We start from the raw sequence: 22,674 nt of genomic DNA, 5'->3' as shown, positions 1-22,674 counted from the left end.
AACCAGCTTGAACATCTGGAAGTTCACGGTTCACGTATTGCTGAAGCCTGGCTTGGAGAATTTTGAGCATTACTTTACTAGCGTGTGAGATGAGTGCAATTGTGCGGTAGTTTGAGCATTCTTTGGCATTGCCTTTCTTTGGGATTGGAACGAAGACTGACCTCTTCCAGTCCTGTGGCCACTGCTGAGTTTTCCAAATTTGCTGGCATATCGAGTGCAGCACTTTCACAGCATCACCTTTGAGGATTTGAAATAGCTCAACTGGAATTCCATCACCTCCACTAGCTTTGTTCGTAGTGATGCTTTCTAAGGCCCACTTGACTTCACATTCCAAGATGTCTGGCTCTAGGTGAGTGATCACACCATCGTGATTATCTGGACATAGACTAGGTTCTTAAAAAAGAGAGAGAAAAACAGGTGATTCTTAATCTGTTGTATGAAGAAAACAGGAATATCTATCACACTTAAAAAAGAAAATTCGAACATAATGTGGAATCATTCTGAGGGAGTAGAAAGGAATGAACAAATGCAGTTAGAGCCGAGGACTTGGGAATCTGCATGGTTTAGAGACTGTGTGATCTCCTGGTCAATTACCTGACCTTTCGGAGCTTCGATTTTATCGTTTGTAATTTGGGGATAAAAATCAGTGCATATCCCAGGGGTTTTTGTGTTAATTAATGATGCCGAGCTGTAGTCGGGCAATCTGTAGACACCTCTGGAATCAAGGACGAATGACTAAAGCATTCAGCCGTGAGCTGCTTAGCGCTTCCATCCGGCTGGCTGGCGCATCCCGGCAGCGTCCCCGCCTCAGCCGGCAGCGCCCACAGGCTCGGCGCGAGCGCGGTGCCTCCCGCCCCCCGCCCGACCGCAAGCTCCTCCCCCCGCGGCCGCGTCCTCCCCCGCGACGGCCCGGCACCTGGCAGACGCGCGGCGGCCGGGGAAGCGGGAGGCAACTCTCGGGTGGCGGCGGGCGGCGGACGGCGGGCGGCGGGCGGCGGGCGGCGGGCGGCGGGCGGCGGGCGGCGGGGGAGGGGTGCGGGCGCACAGATGGGAGCAACTGAGAAGAGCGGCAAGAAGAGCCGGAGGCTGTTTTCTTCGCTGCGGCCGTGGAAGGCGACCCGGCGGCTCTGGCGGACGCGCTCGGCTTCCAAGGCGGCGCAGGGTGAGTGTGGGCGCGGCCGCGGGACCTGTTACTGCGCGCCGCGGGCGCCGGCCTCCGACTGCTGGGGGGCTGCGGTGGCCCCGAAGGCCGTAGGTGGCATCTCTCAGTGGGTTCTCGGCCCCCCGCCCCACCTCCCCCAACTCCCCGGGACCCACGGGCGGGGGCGACGCCGCCTGGATGTCTGGCCCTACCTGGGCGACCCTCCATCCTGACCCTTGGCCGCAGGGACTTGACCAGTACCGGAGCTCCCCCGGGGTCGCTCAAAGACAGTCCTCTTCGGCCCCCACCCCCACCCCCAACCCTTGAGCATCTCCCCTTGGCCCAGGCGGTTGCAGCTTGTTTATTTCCCGCAGAAATCCCTGTGTGTGTCCTTTTGGCTCTGAGCAGAGAGAATACGGGGTGCCTCGGAGAGACAGTTTGCATCCCCTACCCCCTAACACCTGGCCGGCACCTGCAATGCAGTATCTGTTGGGGGAATTAATCCGATTCATGTCTGCCTTTGAGGTCCTCCCCATCTGGACCCACCCCCTTTCCAACCTGTTACCATGTACGCTCTAGTCACGATTACCTATTTCCCAAACACATTCCACCTTGTCCTCAACTAGGCCTTCACTCACATGTATTCAGTCACTGACTTACTGCGTTCATTCATTCCAAAATGTTTATTGAGCTCTCCAGTGTGTCAGGGCCCGGAGAGAACCAGACAGACAAGGCTACAGCTCATGGAACTACTTCCAGAGGGGGAACCGACATTTACACACGTCAGACCGGTAAAAATCCCCATTACAAATTGCCGTGTGTACTTGACAGGAATCAGATCATCTGCTGGGAGAGGCAAAAAGGTAGAGGGGCCCTGGCTTACATGGAAGGTGGCCAGGGAGGGTCTTTGAGGCAGTGCCATTGCAGCGGAGCCTGAAGACTGATCCGGAGTTCCTCCAGCATGGAGCCAGTGTGAGAGCATCCTGCCAGAGGCAGTAACAGGTGGAAAGCATCCCAGTGCCTGAGCTTAGCAAGGGAGAAGTAACGGAGACAGGGCCTGCTTAGGGTCTGGGTAGGATGTGACAAGGAGTTGGGATTTTATTCCAAGTGAGCTGGGAGGGCCCTGCGTGTTCCCAGCGTGTTCTGAGCACGGGGACCTGATCCGATATGCTGGCTCACTGCTTTCTCTCTATCTGCAGTGGCCGTGCGTTGGTCTCTCAGCCTGGCCAATTCCTACCCATCCCTCAGGACTAGCACAAATGCCATCTCCTCTGTGAAGCCTTTCCTGGGGTTCGTGCCACCTGTAGCCTCTCTTTTGGTATTTCGTCATCCATAGGGCATTCGTCACTGTTCATCTGCTGTTATAGGTTCCATGTGGGCAAGTTCTCATCCACTTCATCTTTGCATCCCCCACCAAGCTAAGTCAGGATTTGGTACTTTTTAGATACCTGTTTGCTTGTGTGTGTGTGTGTGTGTGTGTGTGTGTGTGTCTACTGTCTTGTCCTTTTCATCTGTTTCCATCATGTGAGCATTCTTCTTCTGAAGCTAACATGCCTTGAGTTCTAAAATGGCCGACCAGGGCCAAAGGCAGACTGCACCAGGGCCCTGTCATTGGTGTTGGCATCACCCCCACCTCCCCACCAGGGTTGTTTGGAAGATTAAATGAATTAATGAGTTAATAATTGTAAAGTGCTGGCACATAGTAAGCATTCTAAAGAGAAATTTGACAAAGGCAAAAACCATTTTCAAATATTTATTGTGTGAGAAACAAGCTTTTCAATTATGGATAGTTAGGGGGACTCTGGCTTGGCATTGTCATTTTGTGGGCTTTCAAAGGATGTATTCTTACTTTCAGTCAGTGCACCAGTTAAATTTCTTTATCATTGCATCAAACGATTGCCGAAACTTAGTAGGTCTGAAGGCCAATCACCCCCCCTTTCTTTTTTAGTTTGCCTGAGTAGTTGAATAGATTGGTAATTGCAACAAGTATTGCTTTAGTGATACTTACATGCATAATGTTACTCCGGGTGTTGTGTGAATGTTTTACAAAAGAGGAATAAATGGATATTCCCACTGCAGTAAATTGGGTTAGGATAAGTTTTCTAGTTTTATGATTTTTAAACCCAGATGTATACTGTGTACACAGCCATCCTCTCCTTTTCTCTGTTCCCATCTTAGACTTCACCCATGGATTCCCAGGGCCCACTGCCACACCACACCTCTCTTTTCTTCAGTAGGGTCTTGGCTGATCACTATATTTCCCTACTTCCCCTCCCCCCCACAACCTGGAGATGAGGCCATTAAAATGTCTTATGTTATATGATACTTTACAGTTTACAGAATAGCTCAACTATGAGGTCTTGTTTAGATGTTAACAAACCTTGGAAGGAGGGTGGACAGATGGTATTTATTTCCCCCATTTTAGAGATGAGGAAAGTGAAGCAAGAGACCGAGTCACTTGCAGGAGTTCACAGGACTGCTGTATGGCCGTTTCAAGCCTGGTTATCCACACAGCTTCCTTTCTTCAACGTCAGACAAAATAAACATGTTCCAATATCTATACTCATAGAAAGAAGAAGTAAAATGAATGAATATTACACAATGAGTGAAATCTATATCCAAATTTTATTTAATTTTTCTTAAAGGTGGCCTGAATTTCTAATGATGATGTCAACATCACTTTGGGCATCTATAATCATATGGTTTGGTGCCAGACGGACTGTGATTTACATCTGCCACTGATGAGTGGCACACTAATAAGCGGTGTGATCTTGGGCAGGGTGCTGAATCTTTCTAAAACTCATTTATCTATCATACGTAAGATAGGAATGATATTCCTGTGTTAGGTTACCGTGATGATGAAATGGGTTAATGTATATAAAGTGCTTGGTACATAGTAGCTCACAGGGGGTGATTATTTTTATTAATTTTAGTCCAGATATTCAACCATATGATCACACCCAAATATGGGAAGTTCACTGGGTGGTGGGATAAAACATGACTGGAAGCTCCTTGGGGGCAGCAGTCCCTTCTGGACCACCTGGAAGGCCTTCCATGTCAGTATCCTTTTCTCCCCTTCCCCCCTTTTTTTCCACCAGCAGACTACAGGTGAGAAGTAGCATAGCTTCTGGGAATCCCTGGCATCTTTTCAGCTTAACATTGTATCCTGAATATAGAAGATGAATGTAAATATGTTTATTTATTTATTAGATAATAGTACATGAATGGGTCAGTAATAATTGAATCCTCTAGAATATATATATATCAATTCCTTACTTCCTTACTAACACTCAGTGGTGTCAGGCTTTTTGATGGGTGTGAAGTGGTACTGCCTGTTTATTTTATATTGAATTTCCCTGACAAATAATGAAGCTGAGAATTTTTTCATATGAATATTGGCCATATGTGACTAAGACATGTGTGAATGCCTGTTTATGTCTTTTCCCATTTTTCTCTTGGGGGTTTGTTTTTTTCTTATCTACTTATAGGAGTTCTTGAAATATTCTGGATACTAATGAGTTATTGGCTTGTATGTCCAAGAAACTTTAAAAACTATACCAACCGTGCAAGGTGTTCTAAATGAATAAGCCATGCTCCAGTAGAAACTAACCCCCCAAATTGCTTTCATCTTTTATAGAGAATCACATTTTAGTCAAATATCAAAGCTTTTAGGTTATCGAGCAGGGAGCAAATAGTTGGTGGAAGTATTTTGTGAGCAGTAGACTTTCCTAGTCCTTGAAATGATGGTAGAAAATGGGTCTTGTGCTCTTGCCACCAGAAATTACCTCCCACAAACTGTGGTGGGCCAAAGTGCCCTTGGCTGAATTGAAGTTATTCTTTGTAAAGTCACAGGTTGGAACTGGAGTCAGTCTCCATCAGCAGGTAATGTTTCTAGGACTAGTTACTTGGAGGAAAGAACAGAACACTTGTCAGGTGACCTGTGGTTTGCACTCTTACTGCCATTTTCTTAACCATATGTCCGTACAAACAAATCACAATGAATGGAGATAATGATCACTACCTAGGGATGTTGGAAAGATCAGATGAGATCATAACTATGAAAGGACCATGTAAATATAAAGTATGTTTGCTAGGCCCAGGGTAGTAACCAAGCCTTTGCCAAGGTGGGACCCATAACCTTTGGGCCCCATCCCTTCTACTCTCTGTTCTGCATACAGGTGCTTGATTGTAGGCAGTGCGGGTTCTAGACCAGCAGCAACAGTGTCTCCAGAACTTGTCAGAAATGCCAATCCCTGGCCCCCCACCACAGAGCTACCCAATCAGAAACTCTGGAGGTAGGGCCCAGCAGCCTATGCTTAACCAAGCCCTGCAGTCATTCTGATGTACACTAATGCTTGAGAATAGGCCTAGTGGGACGTGCAAAGGCTTTAAAGACAGCGAGTGTGGGATTTTCAATCTTAACTCTCCCATTTGCCAGCTTGTGTGATGAGCAGGTTACTAAGCTCTCTGCCTTCCAGGCCCTCACTGATAGAAGGAAGAGGATGTCACTTCCCTCCCAGGGTTTGTGAGAAGTCAATGACAGGCAGTATCCAGGTTCTGCCACTGTGTAGCTGTGTGTCCTTCAGCAAGCCTCCTTTCTTCTTTTGCCTCAGTTTTCTCATCTGAAAAAAATGGGCTGGGACTTCCCTGGCGGTCCAGTGGTTAAGTCTCCTTGCTTCCACTGCAGGAGGCACAGGTTCAATTCCTGGTCTGGGAACAAAGATCCTACATGCCTTGCGGCCTGGCCAGAAAAAAAAATTGAAAAAAAGAGATGGACCAGCAAGTGTTAACATGTATGCTGCACAGCTTATTGTGTGCCAGCCATTGTCCTAAACATGTGAATATTTTAATTTTGTTTAGTTCTTGCAATAACCCTGTTTTACAGTCTCTATTTTATGAGTGAGGAAACTGCAGCACAAAAAGGGTAAGTAACGTTTTCAAAGTTACACAGCTAGTAAGCTTGGATTCAAACCTAGGCAGTGTGCTGTGAAAGTCCTTGCTTTAAAGGGCATGCTTGGCCAATAAGTTCTCTTTAAATGTATGGTGCTGCTGATGAGAAGAGTGCCTGACACACAGCAGGCACTCCATGTGTGAATTCTGTTCCCTTTGCCTTGTGGCTTGGCTTCATCAGAGCCTACCCAGCTTTTCTTATAGTCATGCTGCCCTCCTCTGTGGTGCCCCTAATCACAAACCCCACTCCCCTCACCCACCCCAGGCAGCAGTTTTCTCACTCCAGACATCTCTCTCATGGCCACTTGGATGCGCTGAGCAGAGGCTTGGCTGGGGGAGGACCAAATGTGGTGGTGCAGGCGAAGTCACCCTCCTGTCACCCTACCCTGGCATGTTTGGGAAATGAATGACGAAGCCAGAAGAGGGTCCAGGCAAGTTACCAAAAGATCATTAGGTTTGCTTAATTTGAGACATATCCTCCAAGTCTCTTTTGCTCTCAGATTTCCAAGGGAATGTGAAAGCTTTTTTTGCTGAGTTTTTCTTCGCAGTAAAATTTATAGCTGGGCAGTTGAACCCACAGTGTTAACAGCAGCGGTTTTTTTTTTTCATTGTTGTTTTGCTAGGACAATGAAAAGCCTTATTCTCTTTCAATTCAGGGTGTCACTCATTGTTCTTGAAAATTCTTTTTGGTTTTGCTCTCAAGATGGCCTCCCTTGCTGGGCATGACTCACCAGTCTAATGACTCAGAAGTGGCATCTGAGAAGACAAGGACTGTGCAGAGCTGTGCAGGGACTTGTGGCCAGTGGAGCCTGCCTCAAGCTTTCCCTAAACTTGGTTATTGAGCTGGAGCTTCATTTCCATTAATGGTTGTTTATAATGGTTGTTGGTACCAGTTTAATAAGAGCATAGGATCTGCCAGAGACACTGCCTTGTTCTGGAAAACTCCAAGGCTTGAGTTCATCCTTGTTCCTCAACTGGGTGTGGCCTTGATGTGGCCACATCCTTGTTTACCGCGGGCCAGATAAGACTTCTGAGAATTACCAAACACTGCTTAGAATGGCCACAGAATCAGACAGTCTAAGGCTTCTGTAAAATCTGTATCATGAGGGAAAATAAAAGCTCGTTTTATCTGAAGAAGACCAGATCTCTTTCGACTTAATTTAAAAAATCAAGTAAGGATGAATAGAAAGATGAACATATATGTGATAAAGCAAATTTAGTAAATGTATCTGAAAATGTTTGCCATGCAATTCTTTCAACTTTTTGTATTTTGAAACTTTTCAAAATACAGTGTTGAGTAAAATGCATGTAACCCTAGAAATGACCACACTCTTGGGAAGAAAATTGTTTCCTTGTTAATATGAATGGCAACCCCTCTCCCTCTTCCTCAATCCTCCCAGCCTTGGTTTTTTTTCTTGGAAAACCTGCTTGATTAAAAGGGGCCTGGAGTGAGCCTGGCAGGGCTTGAGCTGATCCTTAATGCCAGGGCTATATAGTTTTCCTGATATGTAATTCTCACAATAGCCATACTAGCTGTTTATTATTTTTTGCATTTTACGAGGAAACTGAGGTGCAGAGGGGTATGCTTGATCCAGATCAGTAGGTGATATTACGAGTCTTAGCAGCATTTATGGAGCTCTCCCTTTATGCGTCATGTATTGTGCCATGTGCAGGACATCCACTAACTCATTTGAGCCTCATCCTGCCATAGGAGGTAGGTGCCTTATTGTCTGCATCTTACAGATCAGGAAATAGAGACTGAGAGAGGCGCAGGAAGGTATCCCAGCTACCTCAGGAGCCAGGACATGGCAGAGCTTGTGTTTGAACCCGGCCTCTTCTGCTCTCCTGCTCAAACCCAAGCCTTGGCCTAATGGAGTAAATCTGCAGACCTTGTGGAAAGCTCTTGTTCTGAGACCACAGGCTCTTTAAGAACAGAATGTTCTGTTCAGCACTGTGTTATTCTTTGTGTTCAGAGCAGCGTCTGGCATAATGAATATTTATTGGATGAAAGAGTACCTGGATGGTGGCTCTTGGCACCTCCTTCTTCACCCTATCTGCCCCTAAAGGAGCTCTGAACTGGGCACTTTTTGGCTGCCCTGGCCTTGGTCCTTGGAGATAGAGATGCTTAGGTGATTTATGGGCCAGCCTGGCCCATTTGGTGGCCAGTGAGGAGTTCCAATGAAGGCAGATTTTTCTCATTGGACTTTTTTTTTCAAAGATGAGCATAAAGTTGCTATGCACGGTCAAGGAAAGATGAAAAAAAAAAAACAAAATAAAATTACCCCATGCTTTGGAGGAGTCTTTAAATTGTGGCAGCTAGCAGTGAACTCCAGGACCCCTAGTGGCCATGACAAGCTTTTGCTCCATACCTGTGTTTGACTTGGGCTGCAGTAATGAGCAGGTAAGCACTAGCAATTAGTTCTCTTAAAGTGCCCAAGTATGTTAATAATTATACTTTACATTTATATAGAGCTTAGTTTACAAAGTGGCATGTCTATTCTCTCTTTTGATCTCCTGAACAGCCTGGAATATACACAGGGCAGGAATGATTAGCCCCACTTTACAGATGAGGAAACTGGTGACAGAGAGGTTAAGTCACCTGCCCTACACAACTCAGGTAATAGTGATAGAGATAGGTCTTCACCTTCTTACCTCTCCTGCCTCCAGCAAAACTTCCATGTCAGTATTGTACTGGGGATGAAAGTAATAGGTTGGTTTATTTTTTTAAATAATTTTTTATTGGAATATAGTTGATATACAACGATGTGTTAGTTTCTGCTATATGGCAAAGGATGTATTTCTTTTTGTTGTTCTTCTTCCAACTTAGTGAGGGCCTGGGTTGGGTCAGTTAATCTTTCTGGATATCAGTTTACCAATCTGTATAATGGGGAATAAACACTGCTCATTAGTGAGTGCACTTGGAGCTAAGGAGGTTGTGAGAGTTCAGAACTTTTAAAACAATTTCTGAGTGAGGATTTTTGGAAGGGACTGTGATAACTCTGATCCATTTCCCACAAAAATAAGCTAAATGGCACCTCCCCTGACCACGCTATCTAAAATAGCACCTCTTTTACCTCATTATCATGCTTCAGTTTTATTCACAGCATTCACTACCATTAATTATATGTTTGTATTTATTTGTTTACGGCCTGTCTGAATCCTCCCACTCAAATGTGACAGCCAGGAGAGCAGGTGCTTGGTCCGTTTTCCTGCACCTCTGAGTCACTAGCAGGTGGAGTTGTGCCTGGCACAGATAGCCACTTGTTGAGTGAATGAATGAAGGAATGAATTGGAGCTATGTAATGATTGAAAGTAAGCTGGAACTGGATGATTGAAAGGTTTGCTTGAGTTTTCTTGGCTGTCTAACAGAGGGGTCTTGGTCTGGCTTTCCACAGATCATTTCTGTCTCAGCCATCCAGTGGCTTTAAAGCCTTGAGTACCAACTTACACCTAGGTGAAATGGGTTCAATAATCTAGGTCCATACAGCAGATATAGGTCATTGTATGGCACTGAATGCGGCATTGTAACAGCTGGTGAGTGGCCTGAAGACGGGCTGGTTCTGTCACTGTTTTATCCCCAGTTCTTAGCACAGAGCCTGGTCCACAGAAAGGTAAAAGAAATGTTTGCTGAATGAATGAATATGTAAGAAGAAATGGCACAGGGCTCTTAATCCACCTCCAAAATGAAGGTCTCCATTTGAGGATAAGCTTGGTGCACGGCACACACGTTCCCCCTTCAATTTGAATCAAATCTTTCTGGAGAGAAGGAGGCACTAAACAGTTAGTGCCCTAACCTACTGCAAGGAAAGGCAAGCCTAGGCTCCAGGTCCAGTTCCATGCCATGTTTTGGAATTTATGTTTACGCCTGCCTTCATCTCCATCCTTTCTGTTCCAGCATAAGCAAAATTATAACCCAACACACTGACTTGCATGCAATTATCAGAGCCCTGGTGCTCTTCCGTTGAGGGACTTCGTCCCCGAGACTGCTGACTGTCTGAATGACAGATGTAAGGTCAGGGTTGCAGAATCAGCCGGACTTTCCTGCTCCTTTGCAGCAGAGGCAGGAGGGAGAGAATGAAAGATTCTGAAAATAAAGGTAAGGGGCTGACTGCAGAGGGGAGGCTAAAAGATGCCAGGCTTAAGATGTCACTCCATGGACATGCTGAGTGTATATTAAATGGCTGGTTTAAAATTAGTGTGCATATATTTTTTTAAAAAGTCTAGTTATATAATAAACATGACTTTTAAAATTAACTGGTTTCTGGTTTCCAAACACTGTGTCATTCAGTTTTCCATTTTTGTGCTACTAAATATAACAACATTTTTGCATTCTTCATTTAATCCTGGCTGAGTAACACATATTTACGTTTCACAAATTTCCTTATAATAGCTCGGTTTTATTTCAAGAGTGTTCACAGTACTTAATATATAGGTCTTCAATGCATTATTGGAATTGCAATATCTGGAATACTTCAGACGTTTTATAGTCTGGGTTCTCAAGAAAAATGTTGACCAAGAATCCTTTAATGAAGATTCACCTTTTCCGGAGGATCCAATGGGGAGCCGTCACTGACCTTCAGAAGTGTTTATGTTGCAGAGAGATTTTCAGATGCAAACTCTCCCCCTACCCCAACCAACCTTAGCCTCCGTCCCTAGATCCCTGGCCCTCCCCCCCATCCCCCCACCCCCACCCCCCATCCCCCCACCCCCACCCCCCCCATCCTCCCCATCCCCCATCCCCCAATTCTGTTGAGGCATGGGGGAAGACAGCATGGATTTAAAGGAAAATTCAGGAAAGGAAAAGGGTCTCTAAAGTGAGCCAAACAAATATTAAGGTCAACAACGATTCTGGAGCATACTGAGGTTTTGAATTCCGAGGCTCCTTACATTTTCTGCCGCAAACGGGGGGAGGAGCTCTAGATCTCCAGGATCGGGAGGCTACAGGGCATACCCCAATCCTGTTTCTGGGAAGGAGCCCGTCCTTGGTGCTGCATAGGTGCTGCTCCTGGTCGGGGTGCAGGAGGAAGGTGCAGGGTACGCAGGGCAGCCAGGCTCCCGGGGAAAGCTCCAGGGCAGCCGCCGCGCCATCACCGCGCCACCTGGGCCAGCCCCTGCCTCCCCAGCGCTAATTTTAGGGTTTGCCTGCTGCATCGCGCCCCCCCCTCCCCGCCCCCCAGCAGGCGTTCGCTGATCTCACCCCAAGCCTCTGCGCAGCAATTTGCACTCCACTCTCTCCTCCCAGAGAGCTCTGCTTTAAGGACACCGCAGCACTTTGCCTCTGAGCACGGGGCTTGGATGCCCAGCTGGTGCCTGGCACACAACACCGGGTGGGTTACTCGTCACTACCGACCCTCCCCAACGCCGGAGATGAGTTGTTTGCCTGATCAGTGAGACCCGCACAGGCCCCAAGCCTTCTCCTGACTCTACTTGTGCGCAGGACTGCCTGCTTGGCCTTCTTCAGCTGAGTCCTCAGCCACGCTCTCTGGCGTGCAGTCTGGTAATGGACAGTGATGTTTGTTCCATATTAAAAATAAACAAAAACCAACCAACCGAACAAATCAAAACCACACAGCCTGATGCTGGTAGGGAGGCTGGTATTTTAATCTGTCACACTGTTTGTAAGGAAGGCTCTTAAACCATCTAACTTTCTATAACTGAGCCTTTAAAAGGGGCCTGGGTAGCTGGTGTTAGTCGAGTAAGGTCTAATAGGCTCTGGATCATTCACGTCCACATATTGATCTCTGTTTGATGTTTAAATTTTAATTAAACAGCCTGAGTGGGGAGATTTGCATGGCCCTGGTAAATCAAAGAGGACCTGTCCACTGATATTTGTAAGCCAGGCTCTCATGGACAAATAAAACATGTGTGTGTTTAAAATATTTTAAATGAACTTGGAGGGAATGTTGGCCTTTCTTGTGTTGTTTTCAGTAGCTGGAGAAAGGGTTCCTGGAAAGAAAAAAAATGTGCTTATGTGCCCTGTCATGCTAGGCCAGAGGCATGGTTTAGAAGAAATTAAGTCTGAGCTGGAGGTTAGGTTAATATTCACCATCATTTGGAATGGAAACACTCTCAGTTTCTCAAGTGTATTAGGATGCTTTAAACTTCAACCCCCCAGCTGCCTTTTTGAGGGGAGTTGGTATTTAGAATTTTGTTCCACTTTATTTTGGAAAGAGCCTTGGTCGGAAGTGAGAATGGTTAGGTTCTTGCTTGTTTTGTCACTTAACTCATTAGTGACCTAGCACAAAACCCTTTGGATCTGTTTTCTTATATCAAAAATGGAGTAATGTTAGACCAGAGTACTGTTCTTCAGGTTGTGGGTCATAAGAAAGCAATTTAGTGAATCTCAAGCAACTTTGTAGAAAAATGAAATAGGATAGAAAATATCAGAAACCATTGTGTATGCTAAGTGTAAATAATTGTTTCCTGTAACTTCTGTTTTAGGTATTTATGTTTATTTATGTAGATATAGGCTGTATTAATGTCAGGTCTGTTTCTTATTGCAAATCCAGAGGATGAGATGGCTGGATGGCATCACTGACTCGATGGACAGGGGTTTGGGTAGACTCCGGGAGTTGGTGATGGACAGAGAGGCCTGGCGTGCTGCGGTTCATGGGGTCACAAAGAGTCGGACACGACTGTGCGACTGAACTGAACTGAACTGAACTCAAAAGAGTTTGAGAAACACTGAAATCAGTCATAGCTTCCTAGTTTGTCAAGGAGTCTATGAAATGTGGTTTTATATGCATGTCCACTTTGTTTGTATATGATAAGAATGTCAGTAGTTTTTCCTCAAAATTTTGAAGGTGTTTGAGATCCCAAATAGGTTATGAATTATTCTGTTTCCCTTAAGGCCCTCACAAGCTAACTTCTTAGAGATCAAAGAATCCTTTCAGGGCTGGGAGGTGGGTGTGTGTTGACAGGACCAGTTAAGTGTGAGATGGGAGATGGAGTGTGTGAGCATGTTGAAGAGAAAGTGTGACCATGGTAACCAGACCATGAGAGCTATTTGTAGGTTCCAAAGTGCCAGTTGGTGACCTAAATATGAAACATAAATATCTAAAAATTAGTCTTTGTGCTGAAAAGTACCACAGGAAAACCATCAAAATGTTGTGCTTTGTTTGGAAGTTAGCTCTCCTTGAAAAGATTGAAAACAAGAACCAAGTAAAATCTTAAAGAGACTGACAGGGACAAATAAATCATCAGAATGTTGGTAGGCAGAAACTGAATTTTTATAAGCTACCATCACGTGATTAGTGTTCTCTAAATGTTGAGCTGTGGTTTAATAAGTGCCTTTCTTTTTCCTCTTTTTAGTACATCTTAAGACAGTCTGATGAGGCTTTTAAACACAACGGCGTTGTATAGCATTTACCCAACATATCTCAAAATGCTCTGCAAGCCAGAAAAAAACTTTGTATGAGGCAAGAAGAAAATAGTTGAATGAGTTAATGACTAGGTATTGGCAAACATGACAGCTAATTATAATAATAACAACCATAGCTCCTATTTAATGAACAAGTAATATGTGAAAAGCTCTTTCAAGGTGCTTTACACATTGTCACAACACTGCAAGGCTGGAGGTATTTTATGTGTAAAGAACTGAATTAAGAATTTTGTACAGGGACACATAGCTAGTAAGTGGCAGACCCGGGGTTCAAACCTGGTTCATTTTATCTTCAAAACCAGTCACATGGTGTGCAAGGGCTTGAGAGTAAGTAGCATGGGAAGACTGCAGAATTTTTAATAAAATTTTCAGCATTATTTATTGCTAGATTAATTGACTTATTATAAAAAGGGAAATGTGAACTGTAGAAAATGGTGGCTTTTGCATAATTTTCTAGGCTGTGTTTATTTGGAAAATAGGCATTTTAACTTTTAAGTTCAACTGCAAATTTTCCTTTTATTTTTAAGTTCTCTGAGTATTTCGTACAACAAGATTTTAGAAACAAATAAAAAAGAGTAGTGCAGAGTTTGAAAATTTGAGTGGAAACATTTTTTTTTTCCTACAACAGTTTAGGCAAATAGTTCTCTTTTCAACTTTTTTCTATGTTTTATTTCAAAATAACAAGCATGACATTTTGTGAGCAAATAAAATTATGCGTGACATTGTAACACGGTAAAACTAGGATTAGAGCACTCTTTCCTGACAGATTTTCATTTTCTATTGAAAGTTATTACAGAATCTGATTGGGAGTTTGAATATTGTCAGATCCAGATTTCTAAATCCTAAATATTTAAAAGACTATGGTGTACATTCCCCAATCTGCAGGTCAAAATAAAGTCAGTGCTGTGCTTAGTCACTCAATCGTGTCCGACTCTTTGTGACCCCATAGAAGGTAGCCCGCCAGGCTCCTCTGTTCATAGGGATTCTCCAGGCAAGAATACTGCAGTGGGTTGCCATGCCCTCCTCCAGGGGATCTTCCCAACCCAGGGACTGAACCCAGGTCTCCCACATTGTGGGCTGATTCTTTACCATCTGAGCCACCAGGAAAGCCCAAGAATATTGGAGTGGGTAGCCTATCTCTTCTCCAGGGGAACTTCCTGACCCAGTAATCGAACCAGGATCTTCTGCACTGCAGGTGGATTCTTTACCAGCTGAGCTACCAGAGAAACCCCCTTAATGTTGTGTGTGTGTGTGTTTTAACAACCATGACTATTTTTAGAAAAAGTGATACTTTTAGAGAAAACTCAATTCTTTCAAGATTTTTGTCCTTGCTGTTTGGGACTGTGTAGGTTAGGCAAATGATGTATGTTGGTTGGGGTGATCTATACATGGTTGAGTGCGTTTTCAGCTTTCATGGCTAGCATGAGATAAAGCTGGGTTTAGAACCTGGACTATGTCAGTCATTCTCAAATGCACATGATACTGCTTCCTGTCATTACCTGCTTCCTGTGGAACATACTAGAAATATGTAAGGGGCTCTAGCAGCATTCACTGGGCAGAAACTGGAAATGCTTGATGGCCGGCAGTGTTCCTAATTGTTCCATTTAATGATGAATTATTCCTGGGTCCTGTGCAATTTTCAGATGTTTTGCTGAAGAGGTAAGTTGAAAAACTCTCTATACTTTTCTGAGCCTAGAACATATTTGTTGGTTTTACATGTGCACTGAAATTTCCAGGATTAAAAATGCTGTGTAAAGCAAGGAAAGATTTTATTTAATACTTAATTGTGTTTGGAAAAATCACTTGCCCAAAGCACCAATTGGTTTGAGACATCAATACAACATACCTGTCTCATTCAGTGTATTTACCTGTACGTGTATGAATATTATATCTTGCTTGAGTATTTATATATTGAAATCCATATTGTTTTGTTCTTTACTTCTCTTTTATGTTATTGTTGATATATACATATAGTTATTGTTTAATTGTGTTAAGTAGATTATTTTATCTTTAAATTTCATCTTGAGATGCTAAACAAGGAAATACAAAATATTTTTATATTTGTATATACGTATGTTAGAGTGTAGGGCTTCCCTGGTAGCTTAGATGGTAGAGAATCTGCCTGCAATTCAGGAGACCCAGGTCTGATCCCTGGGTTAGGAGGATCCACTGGAAAAAGGGAATGGCTACTCACTCCAGTATTCTTGCCTGGAGAATTCCATGGACAGAGGAGCCTGGCGGACTGTAGTCCATCGGGTCACAAAGAGTCGGACATGATTGAGCAACTGACACACACACAAACGTTAGAGTGTACAAATGACTTTATTTTTACCTCTTTAATAATTTAAAAGAATTTCAGCAAATATTAAAACTTTTGGAGACTGTATATTCAATTTTACATTTCTTATTCTTTAAAAAAATTAGAGCAGTCTACGAAAATGAGTTTGAGCTGAGCATTCAGTTCAGTTCAGTTCAGTCGCTCAGTCGTGTCCGACTCTTTGCGACCCCATGAATTGCAGCACGCCAGGCCTCTCTGTCCATCACCAACTCCCGGAGTCTACCCAAACCCATGTCCGTCGAGTTGGTGATGCCATCCAACCATCTCATCCTCTGTCGTCCCCTTCTCCTCCTGCCCTCAATCCTTCCCAGCATTAGGGTCTTTTACAGTGAGTCAACTCTTCGCATGAGGTGCCCAAAGTATTGGGAGTTTCAGCTTCAACATCAGTCCTTCCAATGAACACCCAGGACTGATCTCCTTTAGGATGGATTGATTGGATCTCCTTGCAGTCCAAGGGACTCCCAAGAGTCTTCTCCAACACCACAGATCAAAAGCATCAATTCTTCGGCGCTCAGCTTTCTTCACCGTCCAACTCTCACATCCATACATGACCACTGGAAGAACCATAGCCTTGACTAGACAGACTTTTGTTGACAAAGTAATGTCTCTGCTTTAAAATATGCTATCTAGGCTGGCCATAACCTTTCTTCCAAGGAGTAAGCGTCTTTTAATCTCATGGCTGCAATCACCATCAGCAGTGATTTTGGAGTCCAAAAAAATAAAGTCTGACACTGTTTCTACTATTTCTCCATCTATTTCCCATGAAGTGATGGGACCAGATGCCATGATCTTAGTTTTCTGAATGTTGAGCTTAACTGACCTCTTTAAGGGCAGAAATACTGGGATATAGGCATTATAAATCTAAAAAATAATGTCACTGGTAATACATAGTTGTGTTACTGTAACTGGAATTTAAAACTTTTACTTTGTAACTGTTTGCTGTTAGGATGTAAGAATATAGTTTATTTCTATTTTTTGACTTTATTTCAGTGACCTTGCTAAATTCATTTATTAAATAGTTTTTAGACTTTTGTAGATAGTAGGTTTTCTATGAATAAAGATGTATTTCTTACTTTCCAGTCCTTATACTTTTTATCCCTTTAGTAGCCAGTATTATTGCACTGGCTATGCTCTCTCAAAATGTTTAATAAAAGTGGTGATGGTGAGCATCCTTATCTTGTTCTTTATCTCAGAGAAAAAGCTATCTTTCACCATTAAATACATTATTTGATGTAGGATTTACATAGACATTTTTAAATCAGATTAAGAAAGTTAACTTCTATTCCTAGTGTGACAGGTTTTTATCATGAATTGGTGCTGAGTTTTATCAAATGCTTTCCTGTTTTGGGGAGCCCAGCCTGGTGCTCTGTGATGACCTAGAGGGGTGGGATGGGAGGAAGGAGGGAGACTTCAGAGGGAGGGGAAATATATATATATATATATATATATATATATATATATATAATGATGACTGATTCCTGTTGTTGTACAGCAGAAACCAACACAACATTGTAAAGAAATGATCCTCCAATTAAAAAAAAAAGAAAAAATGTTTTCCTGCTTTGTGATGATCATATGACTGTTCTATATTTATTCTGTTAATATGATGAATTACATTGATTTTTTTCTTTTTGAATGATCTTTTTAAAGTTTGAAGTATAGCTGGTTTACAATATTATATGATAAAGATGTACAACATAGTGTTTCAAAATTTTTATAGAGTATAGATTATACCCCATTTATAGTTGTTATAAAATGTTGGCTATATTCCCAGTGCTGTACAATGTAATACTTATACTTAGAGCTTATTTATTTTATACATAGTAGTTTGCACCTCTTAATCCCCCTACTCCTATTTTCCTCCTCTCCTCTTCCCTCTCCCCGCTGATAACCACTAGTTTGTTCTCTGTATCTGTGAATCTGTTTCTGTTTTGTTATATTTATTTGTTTGTTTATTTTTACATTTATGTTTTGAGTGTTAAACTAACTTTGCATTACTTAATAAACTTACCTTAGTTGTGGTATATTATCCTTTGCATATATTTGCTGGATTTCACTTGCTAATATTTTCTGGCGGAGTATTTTCGTTCACAAGAGAGATTAACCTGTAATTTTCTATTGTGGTGGTGTCCTTGCCTGGTTTGGACATGAAGGTTTTGCTGAATTTATGAAACAAGTTAAGAAGTAATTCTTCTTCAGTCTGTTCTCCTGAAGAGTTCTGTGAGATTGCAGTTATTCTCTAAAAATTCGCTGGTGGAAACCATTTGTGTCTGGAAATTTTGTTGTGGGAAAGTTTTAAAATATGGATTCATTTATTGTAATAGGTATAGATTTATTTAGATTTCTTATTTCTTTTTGTGTTTTAGCAAGTTTTTTTTAGTGTTTTTCTAAGAATTTGTCCATTTTACCTGAACTTTCAAATTTATTGGCATAAGGTTTTCTTTACATCCTCTTATGATCTTTCTAATATCTGTAGGTTGTCTGGTATTTTCCCTACTTTTATTCCTGATATTTATTTTCTATTTTTTATACTGGTAGTTCTCAGTTTTTGCATGCATATTGCAAAGATTTTATAAATTGCATTAATCTTCGCAAAGAGCTAGCTGTTTTTGGATGGGCCCCACGGCTTGCAGGATCTTAGTTTCCTGAGCAGGGATCGAACACTCGCCCCCTGCAGTGGAAGCAGGGACTCCTAAACACTGGACTGCCAGGAACGTCCCTTGCTCTTTGTTTCTAGCTAACTTTTACTGTGATCAGAGAATGCACATTTGTTTATTTATTATACTTTTATTATTTAAAAATTTTAAATTTTATAATGGAGTAGATTTGATTAACAGTGTTGTGTTAGTTGCAGGTGTACAGTGGAGTGATTGTTATACATATTATGCATCTGTTCTTTTAAAAATTCTTTTCGCATTTAGGTTGTTACAGAGTATTGAGCAGAGTTCCATGTGCTGTACAGTAGGTCCACATTGGTTTTCTGTTTTATTTTTATTTTTTTTAACTAATGAGGTGGATGAAACTGGAGCCTATTATACAGAGTGAAGTACGCCAGAAACAAAAACACCAATACAGTATACTAACACATATATATGGTATTTAGTCAATCGGTTAAGATAACCCTGTATGCGAGACATCAAAAGAGACACAGATAAATAGAACAGTATTATGGACTCTATGGGAGAGGGCGAGGGCGGGATGATATGAGAGAATGGCACTGAAGCATGTAAATTATCATATGTGAAACAAATCGCCAGTCCAGGTTCAATGCATGATACAGGGTGCTCGGGGCTGGTGCACTGGGATGACCCAGAGGGATGGGATGGGGAGGAAAGTGGGAGGGGGGTTCTGGAGGGGGAAATCATGTACACCCATGGTGGTTTTCTGTTTTAAATGTAACAGTGTGTACATGTTTGTCCCAAACTCCTAATCTATCCCTACCCAACTCCTGCCCCTGCCCCCATAATCATAAGTTTCTTCTCTAAGTCTGTGAGTCTGTTTCTGTTTTGTAATAAGTTCACTTGTATATTTTTTTTTTAGATTCCACATATAAGTGATATCATATGATATTTGTCTCTCTCAATCTGATTTTCTTTACTTACTATGATAATCGCCAGGTCCATTCATGTTGCTGCAATTGGCATTATTTCATTCTTTGTAACGACTGAGTACTATTTCACTGTATATATGTACCACAGCTTCTTTATCCATTCATCTGTCTGTGGACATTCAGGTTGCTTCTGTTTCTTGACTATTGTGAATAGTGCTGCAGTGAACTTTGGGGTGCATGTATTCTTTTGAACCACGTTTTTCTCTGACTATATGCCCAGGAGTGGGATTGCTGAATCATACATGTGCTCTGTTTTTAGCTTCTTAACGAACCTCCACACTGTTCTCTATAGTGGCTGTACCAACTTACATTCCCACCAACAGTGTAGAAGGGTTCCCTTTTCTCCACGTGCTCTCCAACATTTATTGTTTGTAGACTTTTGATGATGGCCATTCCGACTGGTGTGAGGTGATATCTGATTGTACTTTTGATTTGCATTTCCCTAATAATTAGTGATGTTGAGCATCTTCTCATGTGCCTCTTGGCTGAATAAATGTCTATTTAGGTCTTCTGCCCAATTTTTGTTTGGGTTGTTTGTTTTGATCTTGAGCCACATGAGCTGTTTGTAAATTTTGGAGATGAGTCTCTTGTTGGTTGCATCGTTTGCAAATATTTTCTCCCATTCTGAGTTGTCTTTTTGTTTTGTTTATGGCTTCCTTTGCTGTGCAAGACTTTTGAGCTTAATTAGGTCCCATTTGTTCATTTTTGCTTTTATTTCCATTATGCTAGGAGACATTAAAAAAAGTATTGCTGAGATTTATGTAGAGTATTCTGCCTATGTTTCCCTCTAAGATTGTTGAGTATCTGGTCTTACATTTAATTCTTTAATCCATTTTGAGTTGATTTTTGTGTATGGTGTTAAAGGGGGCTTCCCTGGTAGCTCAGACAGTAAAGAATCTGCCTGCAGCCTAGTTTCAACTCCTGGGTGGGGAAGATCCCCTGGAGGAGGAAATGGCAACCTACTCCAGTATTCTTGTCTGGAGAATTCCATGGAGAGAGGAGCCTGGCAGGCTACAGTCTGTGGGGTCGCAAAAAGTTGGACATAACTGAGAGACTAACACACATACACTGTGTTAAAGAATGTTCTAATTTCATTTTTTTTTAATGTGTAAATATCCATTTTTCCCAATACCACTTGTTGAAGAGACTGTCTTTTCTCTATTGTATAGTCTTGACTCTTCTTTCATAGATTAATTCACCATTAAGTGTGTGCGTTTATTTCTAGGCTTCTATCATGTTCTGTGGATTTAAATGTCTGTTTTTGTGCCAGTATCCTCCATTTTTGATGATTGTATCTTTGTAGTATAGCTTAAATTCAGAGAGCCTGATTCCTCCAGCTCTATTTTTCTTTTTCAAATTTGCTTCAGCTCTTCGGGGTCTTTTGTGTCTCCATAGAAATTTTAAGATGTTTTAGTTCTGTGAAAAATTCATTTTGCATTGAATCTGTAGATTGGGCAGTATAGTCATTTTAACAATATCAATTCTTCAAATCCAAGAACATGGTATATCTTCCCATCTGTTTGTGTCGTCTTTAATTTCTTTCATCAGCATTTTATAGTTTTTGGAGTTCAGGTCTTTTGTCTCCTTAGGTAGGTTTATTCCTAGGTATTTTATTCTTTTTAATGTGATGGTAAATGGGCTTGTCGCATGGTCCACAGCCTTGTCTAACTCAACGAAACTATGAGCCATGCTGTGTAGGGTCACCCAAGATGGATGGATCATGGTGGAGAGTTCTGACAAAACATGGTCCACTGGAGAAGGGAATGGCAAACCACTTCAGCATTCTTGCCTTGAGAACCCCATGAACAGTATGAAAAGGCAAAAATATAGAACACTGAAAGATGAACTCCCCAGGAGGTGCTCAGTATGCTCCTGGAGATCAGTGGAGAACTAACTCCAGAAAGAATGAAGAGATGGGGCCAAAGCAAAAACAACACCCAGTTGTGGCTGTGACTAGTGATGGAAGTAAAGTCTGATGCTGTAAAGAACAATATTGCATAGGAACCAGGAATGTTAGGTCCATGAATCAAGGCAAATTGGAAATGGTCAAATAGGAGATGGCAAGAGTGAACACTGACACTTTAAGAATCAGTGAAATAAAATGTACTGGAATGGGTTTTAACTCAGATGACCATTATATTTACTAGTGTGGGCAAGAATCCCTTAGAAGAAATGGAGTAGGCATCATAGCAAAAGAGTCCAAAATGCAGTACTTGGATGCAATCTCAAAAATGACAGAATGATCTCTGTTCCTTTCCAAGGCAAATCATTCAATATCACAGTAATCCAAGTCTATGCCCCAACCAATAATGCTGAAGAAGCTGAAGCTGAACGGTTCTATGAAGACCTACAAGACCTTCTAGAACTCACACCCAAAAAAGATGTCCTTTTCATTATAGGGGCTGCTGTTGCTGCTAAGTTGCGTCAGTCGTGTCTGACTCTGTGTGACCCCATAGACGGCAGCCCACCAGGCTCCTCCGTCCTTGGGATTCTCCAGGCAAGAATACTGGAGTGGGTTGCCATTTCCTCCTCCAGTGCATGAAAGTGAAAAGTGAAAGTGAAGTTGCTCAGTCGTGTCTGACTCTTCGCGACCTCATGGGCTGCAGCCTACCAGGCTCCTCCGTCCATGGGGTTTCCCAGGCAAGAGTACTGGAGTGGGGTGCCATTGCCTTCTCTGTCATTATAGGAGACTGGAATGCAAAAGTAGGAAATCAAGAAATACTAGGAATAACAGGCAAATTTGGCCTTGGAGTACAGAATGAAGCAGGGCAAAGACAAATAGAGTTCTGCCAAGAGAATGCACTGGTCATAGCAAACACCCTCTTCCAAAAACACAAGAGAAGACTCTACACATGGACATCACCAGATGGTCAATACTGAAATCCGATTGATTATATTCTTTGCAGCCAAAGAAGGAGAAGCTTATACAGTCAGCAAAAACAAGACCGGGAGCTGACTGTGGCTCAGATCATGAACTCCTTATTGACAAATTCAGACTTAAATTGAAGAAAGTAGAGAAACCCACTAGACCATTCAGATATGACCTAAATCAAATCCTTTATGTTTATACAGTGGAAGTGAGAAATAGATTCAAGGGATTAGATCTGATGGACAGAGTGCCTGATGAACTACGGATGGAAGTTCATGACATTGTACAGGAGGCAGTGATCAAGACCATCCCCAAGAAAAAGAAATGTAAAAAGGTAAAATGGTTGTCTGAGGAGGTCTTACAAACAGCTATGAAAAGAAGAGAA

At 42.5% G+C, this 22,674-nt stretch overlaps 1 protein-coding gene across 1 annotated transcript in view; it reads left to right on the top strand.

Moving 5' to 3' along the window:
- Positions 1–988: 988 nt before the first annotated feature.
- Positions 989–22,674, top strand: part of DNAJC6 (DnaJ heat shock protein family (Hsp40) member C6) — a 174,974-nt gene continuing 153,288 nt past the window's right edge. Inside the window, exon 1 of the mRNA XM_081485137.1 lies at positions 989–1,162. Coding sequence (XP_081341263.1) covers positions 1,048–1,162 — 115 coding nt within the window. The 5' untranslated portion in view covers positions 989–1,047. The remainder of the gene's footprint in view (positions 1,163–22,674) is intronic.

Source organism: Giraffa tippelskirchi, chromosome 5 (assembly GCF_054371585.1).
Source record: "Giraffa tippelskirchi isolate mGirTip1 chromosome 5, T2T-mGirTip1v1.2.pri, whole genome shotgun sequence".
Taxonomy (NCBI): Eukaryota; Metazoa; Chordata; class Mammalia; order Artiodactyla; family Giraffidae; genus Giraffa; species Giraffa tippelskirchi.
Note: the sequence above shows the minus strand (reverse complement) of the source record. Positions and strands in the feature narration are given on the sequence as shown.